General features: G+C 50.7%; 1 protein-coding gene across 1 annotated transcript; it reads left to right on the top strand.

The window, feature by feature from the left end:
- The first annotated feature begins 1,552 nt into the window (after positions 1-1,552).
- LOC135362318 (proteoglycan 4-like) lies at positions 1,553-2,281 on the top strand. Its single transcript, XM_064576425.1, has one exon. It carries the CDS (start codon positions 1,553-1,555, stop codon positions 2,279-2,281), a length of 729 nt encoding a protein of 242 aa, XP_064432495.1.
- Positions 2,282-7,994: the final 5,713 nt, after the last annotated feature.

Here is a 7,994-nt window from a genome sequence, read left to right on the forward strand (position 1 = left end):
CCTTTACATGCACGCACACACATGCATGCACACGCACACATGCACACACCCTCACAGGCACACATGTGCATGCTTGTGTACACACCCTTACGTGCATGTACACACATCTGCACACCTACACACATATGCACACACTTGCACATACTCTTACACACATGCTTACACACATATGCAATGCTCACACACACCCTTATGTGCTTACATGCACACCCCCCCACATGTACATGCTTGTACACATGCACATACTTGCATACACACCCTTACATGCATACAAGCACAAACCTGCACACATATGCACCACTGTTACACACTTGTATGCTTATACACATATGTACATGCATGCACACATTCATGCACACACACTCCAGGGAGGGGATGGGAGTGGGAGACTAACAGAAGCAGGAAGGAAAGAATCATGCTATCAGACACCAGAGGGGTGTCTGAGGGCTTTAGACTTCAGAACTGGAGGAGGAGAAATGGGTTTCTGTGCAAAGAGCTCACTCTTCCCCTGATTAGAGAACAGCTTCTCTAGAGAGGGTCTGGTTTCCTCCAGGATGCAGGCATTTCAAGACACGATAGATGGATAGCATGGCAGTTCCCAGTTTGTTCTATTAAGATTTGAATATATAAATCCCTTTAGAACAAGTAGCAAACCATTAAACCAACTCTAATGTTATCTTGTGTTATTTAAGCAAAATTATATTTAAGACCAATGGAGAAGGTCACTTTGATTTCCCTGACTTAGAAACAAAGGGGGCAGTCTTGTCTTCCCGTCCACTCCCCAGTCCAAAATTCTACCCCCAAACTGCTAAGAGTGTCGGCTGCTCCCCCACTCCTTCTTGGCTGGTCTCTACCCCCCTGTGGTGTCTGGTTGCCCTAGTGACTGCTTGGACCTTTGCTGTCCTCCAGCACCACAATCCTGGTTCCCTGGCAGGTGCCAGGTCGTGGTCTTTTCTGGGCTCCAGATCCTCACGTGGGCACTGCAGGGGGTGCTGACCACACCATGTTGCATGGAGGAGAGGGTTACTGGATAGCCTGGTGGAACCCAGGAAGTCCAAAGGAGGGTAACACTCCAGGGAGGGGATGGGAGTGGGAGATTAACAGAAGCAGGAAGGAAAGAATCATGCTATCACTAGGACTTGTGGGGAATGGATATGTTTATTTAAGGGACTGACAAGGTCAAGAATCTCAGAATCCACAGATTGTAACAGACAGGGAATTAGAGCAAATGGCATCAGGAAATTTCCTCAGGGAGATGCCCGGGGGCTGTGGCTGTGGCTAGGAGAAGAGATCAGAATGTCCTGGTAGACTGCAGTGACCAGGGAGAGGAAGCTGTTCCTGGATGAGATGATGGGTGGCAAGGGGAACAGGCCCCTCTCAGGGGTTGTGGCATGCTATTCCTGCCCCGAACACATCTGCTTCCCATTCCAGAAAACAGCAGGCCAGGGCTATGATTCGGGATTTTGAGGTGGAGTACTGACCTCTGCCCAGGGCATTGGATCTGTAGCCAGCGGGTGTGTGTGTGAAGAATCAGATCTTGTGCTGGCAGCAAATGGGGACACAGCAGCTGGACTGGGAGCAGCCACAGGAGCCACAGGAGCCACAGCCCCCCTTGGAGACCCCACAGGAGCCACAGCTCCCCTTGGAGACCCCACAGGGGCCACAGCTGGAGCAGGTGCAGGCGGGCACACAGCAGCAGATGGGCACACAGCAGCCGGAGCCACGGCCCCCACAGCCGGAGCCGCAGCCCCCCTTGGAGCCTCCACAGGAGCCACAGCCCCCCTTGGAGCCCCCACAGGAGCCACAGCCCCCCTTGGAGACCCCACAGGAGCCACAGCTGGAGCAGGTGCAGGCGGGCACACAGCAGCAGACGGGCACACAGCAGCCGGAGCCACGGCCCCCACAGCCGGAGCCGCAGCCCCCCTTGGAGCCTCCACAGGAGCCACAGCCCCCCTTGGAGCCCCCACAGGAGCCACAGCCCCCCTTGGAGCCCCCACAGGAGCCACAGCCCCCCTTGGAAACCCCACAGGAGCCACAGCCCCCCTTGGAGACCCCACAGGAGCCACAGCTCCCCTTAGAGACCCCACAGGAGCCACAGCCCCCCTTGGAGACCCCACAGGAGCCACAGCCCCCCTTGGAGACCCCACAGGAGCCACAGCTGGAGCAGGTGCAGGCTGGCACACAGCAGCAGACGGGCACACAGCAGCCGGAACCACAGCCCCCACAGCCGGAGCCGCAGCCTCCGGAACAGCCACAGCTGCTCATGATTCTGGTGGGTTGAGGGTGGAGCAGGTCAGAGGAGCAGGTGCGGAGGACAGGTGTTCAGGTGTGGAGCCTCCTGGGCCGGGAGCCCTTTATGCACCTGAGCATATGTTCACTTCCTTATGCTTGTTTATGCTATGTTCTCAGGGAAATTCTGTTGGCCATATACTAAAAATAGATATTACAAACTTCATAATTGTGTCACACTTTTTTGCATTTTTGCTCTGTTTGCGATTTCCTTCTGTCACCCCTGAGTCAGCTGCAGTGACTGAAGCTCTATATTCAGGATCTGGCTGAATCCCGATTTCAGCATGGCACTCTTGGACTCAGCATGCCCCGTGTCCCATGGTTTCCCTACCTTGGTTCCCCATGAGCAGGAAGATGATCTAAGCATCGCACTCCTTCTTGTAGAGAATTTCCACCCATCTGCCAGGTTTTAGTCACACCTGCACCCTGTGCCCAGCCTCAGAGGTCCCCGTGACCAAGTCCCCATGTGCCTTTGGTTCCGGTGGTGATCCTTCCTGTCCGCTTGCTCTGGGTTCTCCCAGCAGAGCGTGTGCCCCAGCTTCTTCTTCACCTTAAGTCAGCGAATGCACATCACTCTGCTCTCCAGTTTCCAACACGCCGTGACTGCTGTGTTTTCTTTCCTTCTCTTAACTGGGGAGTTCTGTCTACTCAACTCATTGTTTTATTCAGAAGGCGTTCAGAAGGGAACGTACGTGGATGTTATTCTGTCCCCCATGACTGAATGTCAACCACCACTGATCCCCCCCCCCCCCACCACACACACACAAACTTGAGGATCGGTTGGTTTAGTTGCAAAAAGGAATCCTGTTGGGGCTTTTATTTGGATTGAAGTAAATGCATAGATTAATTTAGAAATAATTGATACCTGTTTGCTGGAATCTTCCTACACAAGAAGGTCATAGTAAGCATTTACTTATGTTCAAATCTTACTTCCCTCATAGAGGGTTTTTTCCTCTCACTGTTATTGGGATAGAATTTATGTACAATAAAATGCACCCATTCATAGCATCACTTTGGTAAGTTTTAACCAAACTGTACACCTGTGTCACCACAAAACAAATGAGATGTGGGACATTGCCATCAGCCTGGAACATTCCCTGGTGTCCCCTTCAGCTCAGTGCCCACCACCCCTGCTGGCCAGGAAACCCTGACCTGCTTTCTGCCCCCACAGGTGAGACTTTTCTTCTGCAGAGTCTCATGTAAATGGAATCATAGGCATTTCTCTTTCGTGTGTGTCTTCTTTCACTTGGAAACTCTCTGAGGTTCCCCCGCACTGTTTCCCCACAACTCCCAGCCACCGCAACATCTCCAAACACCATTTCTGCCTCCACAACTCAGCGAGTACCCCCTACTCTGGTGACACCCTCTCTGCACCTGCAGCTGGAAGTTGCCTCCAGGCAGAGAGCAGTGATGTGGGGCCCCTCACCAGTTCCCTTTGCTTCCTGTCGCTCCATGTCTGAACACATTTATTTCAGTTATTTTAAAACAACTTTTTGTACAAATCAGTGACGTTCATTAAATTGACAAAGTTGTTGACTGTTCCCATAATTCAATTTGGGGACATTCTCTTCACCCCAGGAAGATCCCTTACACTTGTTTAGTTGGTTCCTATACGTACCGCCTGCCCAGGAAGGCAGTAAACTCCCTGTGGAACCACCTTCTCTGGACGTTTTATGGAAGCTGGATCATATATGGTCTCTGTGTCTGGCTCCTTCCACTGAGCATGACGGATTTGAGATGTACCCCTGTTGCTGCAATCCCCAAACCCCATTGGTTTTTATTGCTGAAGGGTATTCCTTTGTGTGGATGTGACACATTTTGTTTATCCATCACTGGTTAGTGAACATTTGTGTTGTTTACACTTTTTGGCTATTTGGTTAGTGAACATTCTTTGTGTGGTCGTATGTTTTCATTTCTTTTGGGTAGGTACCTAGGGAATGGATGGGTCTCATGGTAAATGTATGTTTGACTTTCTAAGAATTCACAAAAATCGTTTTCCACGTCAGCAATCCCATGTGACATTCCCCCCAGCAAGGCACAGGGCTGGCATTTCTCCGTGTCCTCGCTGGCACCTGTCTTCCTGTCTTCCGGAGGACAGCCACTCTAATGGGTAAAAGACAGTATCTTGCTTTAATTTTCACTTCTGAAATGACCAGTGATGTCGAGCCTCCTTTCTGGGGCATTATCCATTAATGTGTCCTCTCTGGGAAAATATCTGTGTAAATATTTTGTCCATTCTAAATTGGGTTGTTTGTATTCTTAGGATTGAGATGAAGCCTTCTTTGTTTGTCTGGATATTCCTTTGGGAGCTTCCTGTTCTCTGTTCTCTGTTTCCCTTTGGGACTCTGATTACACATGTATCAGACCATCTCACCTAATTTTTTTTTTAGTGTATCTTGTCTCTTTCTGTGTGCTGCATTCTGGGCTGTCTGCATATGTGTCTTCCAGGTTACCAAATCTGGATTTATTTGGGTCTAGACAGCTCTTTAATCTGTACTCTAACACTTTAAGAATCAATTCCTCTTTAAAGAAATCTGTCCTGGGCCAGTCAGAATGGTCAGTCATGCTACGGTCACCCACGACTCCAGCCTCTGATAACGATTAGCAAGAGGCTATCTCTCGTTCATGTTACACATCCACGGGGGGCTGGCCATTTGCCTTTTTTTGGTAGCAAACATTATGTTTTTGATAGTTGTCTTGTCTTTAGATGCACATTTTCCTTTTTTCTTCTGTAATATAATTTCCCCTGTGTGTGTGAGACCCAGCAGAGGTCCCACTCTCATTCAGATAAAGGATGGCACAAGAGACCATTGTTCTCATCAATTAAAATGACTCAAACTACAAAAGCAGATATTGTTGTGAAACCCACCAGAGAGTCAGGGACACAAAGAAATAAAAACTCCCCAAACTCCAGGGGAGAAGAGCCCCATGGCAGCTCTCATGCCTGTCGGGTGGACAGAGGCCAGAGAGACCAGCAGACCAGCTGAGAAATTCTCAAGAGGTGCACGGGGTCTGGTGGAAAAGGCTAGTATCCTGCAGTGCCCCCAGATTCAGAGCCTCAACCACCTGCCCACTCTTCCCATGGATCTTCTTCGAGCGCTTAGGAGTAGGAGGGCCAGGAACAAAATCTGAGGAAGATCCCTCATGAGGGGTGTGGGGCTTCACCATGTACAGGGCAGCCAGAAAACAGCTGGGAGTGGAGGGAGAGCCCCCTGAGCATCTCTAGTCCCTTAGGAAGAAAGCTGGGGCACCCCACACCCAGTAGGACAACTGCTATCCAAGAAACAGAAAGTGACATGTGCGAGAGAGGATGTGGAGACATTGGAACGCCATGCCCTGTCTGTGGGAACATACGTTGGTGCAGCCTCTATGGAACACAGGTGGGGGCTCCTCAAAAAGTTACAAATAGAATTCCTGTAGGCCCCAGCAGTCCCACTTCTGGCTATATCCCCGGAAGAATTGAAAGCAGGGTCTCAAAGAGACATTTGTGAACCCCTTGTTCACGGCAGCTAATGGGCGGACAGAACCCAGGTGTCCATCCACGGATGAGAGGATGAGCAGATTGTGGTCCACCTGCACTGGACTGTCACTCAGCCATAAAAAGGAAGGAAATCCTGACACCTGCTACAACTTGGATGAAACTTGGGGATGTGATGCTGAATGAATATAGGCCAGACACTAAGGACACAAATTGGGTGATCCATTCATATGAGATCCATTGAAGAGTCACATTCATAGAGACAGAGAGTGGACGGTGGGCTCTGGGGGAGGGATGGGGGTTGGTGTCTCATGGGGACATTCTCAGTTTTGCAAAATGAAGAGTTCTGGAGATGGATGGTAGTGATGGATGCACACAATGTGAATGCCACTGAATGTACACTTAAAAATGGTTAAGATGTGGGGGGAGCCTGGGTGGCTCAGTTAAGTATCTGCTTTTGGCTCAGGTCATGATCTCAGGGTCCTGGGATCGAGCCCCTGTGTCAGGCTCCCTGCTTAGCGGGGAGTCTGCTTCTCCCTCTCCCTCCTCCACCCCCCTGCGTGTGCTCTTTTGCGCGCTCTCTCTCTGTCAAATAAATAAATAAATAAATAAATAAATAAATAAATAAATAAGTAAGTAAGTAAGTAAGTAAAATAAAATCTTTTAAAAAATGATTAAGATGGTAAATTCTGTTATGTGTATTTTACTATAATAAAAAATTTGGAAAAAAGGATTGGAAAACTAAGACAAGGGAGAAGAGCTAGGAGAAGCCCCTGAGCCTTTCAGGCTTGGGACCAAGAGAGAGATCCCATCCTTGTATGCAGGGAGCAGGGACAGCACAGGACAGGAAGGGAAACTCCTCCAGGAACCCACAACCTGGCAGAGGGGGCTAGGACAGGGCCTTGGGGGGCATGGACACTGGAGAACAATGAACCCCAAGAAGAGCAGAAGCAGGACCTGTCATGGGGTCACAGACAAGAGAGAAGCTCCAGGGAAGCCTGGTGACCCGGGAGCCTGAGAAAATCTCAGATTCCCAAATGATGGACAAGGGGCAGAGAACTTTCTCTGGAGCTTCTGCTTCCAGACATAGTGCAGAACATAGCTTTTGATCATGCTTGATTTGGATCATGAACCAGGAGAGCCCAAGTTTTATAAATGTCCCCACAAAACAAAGACCACTAAAAAACTCTGTAATAAGTCTTTCTGGAATAGTGAGAGAAGCCCAGGTAGGACACAAAGGGTGGTAGGCAGGAGCAGACCAATCTTGCCTCGTTCCCAAAGGATCACTGGAGAAGAGAGGACTCCAACCTTGAAGGTTTAGAGGGGAAACACTGTGTAAGGAGGAAGTGTGTCACAGGCGTGAAACAATATTTATGTTATTTTAAAATGACATACGATTTCCCTGGGGAGAGAACATGAATAGAAACAAGGAAGTGACCATGTGCCCAGCATCACACCTGACCCTGGCAGGTGTATAAAGGGCTCCCGGCCCAGGAGGCTCCACACCTGAACACCTGTCCTCCGCACCTGCTCCTCTGACCTGCTCCACCCTCAACCCACCAGAATCATGAGCAGCTGTGGCTGTTCCGGAGGCTGCGGCTCCGGCTGTGGGGGCTGTGGTTCCGGCTGCTGTGTGCCCGTCTGCTGCTGTGTGCCCGCCTGCACCTGCTCCAGCTGTGGCTCCTGTGGGGTCTCCAAGGGGGGCTGTGGCTCCTGTGGGGTCTCCAAGGGGGGCTGTGGCTCCTGTGGGGTCTCCAAGGGGGGCTGTGGCTCCTGTGGGGTCTCCAAGGGGGGCTGCGGCTCCGGCTGCTGTGTGCCCATCTGCTGCTGTGTGCCAGCCTGCACCTGCTCCAGCTGTGGCTCCTGTGGGGGCTGCAAGGGGGGCTGTGGCTCCCGTGGCTCCTGTGGTTGCTCCCAGTCCAGCTGCTGTGTCCCCTGCTGCTCCCAGTCCAGCTACTGTGTCCCCATCTGCTGCCAGCGCAAGATCTGAGGCTCTGAACCCAGACCTTGGGTTTCTTTCTCAATGTTTGGTAAAGCCTGTATTTGTGTGGTTTCCCTGAATCAGCTCCTTTCACACGTCCACTTCTGAAGCTCACTTCTGCAGCCTTCATCTTTCAGTGTGTGGGAGCTTGGTCTACAGACTGAGGAGGACCCAGTTCTGCTGCTATAGATGACAGACATCATTCACTTGGTGGAATTAGGTCCCTCTTACCTGTTCTTGGGGAAC

The sequence above is a fragment of the Mirounga angustirostris genome, unplaced genomic scaffold (assembly GCF_029215605.1).
Source record: "Mirounga angustirostris isolate CCGP_5_RB_7025 unplaced genomic scaffold, mMirAng1.0.hap1 SCAF_13, whole genome shotgun sequence".
In the NCBI taxonomy this organism is placed as follows: domain Eukaryota; kingdom Metazoa; phylum Chordata; class Mammalia; order Carnivora; family Phocidae; genus Mirounga; species Mirounga angustirostris.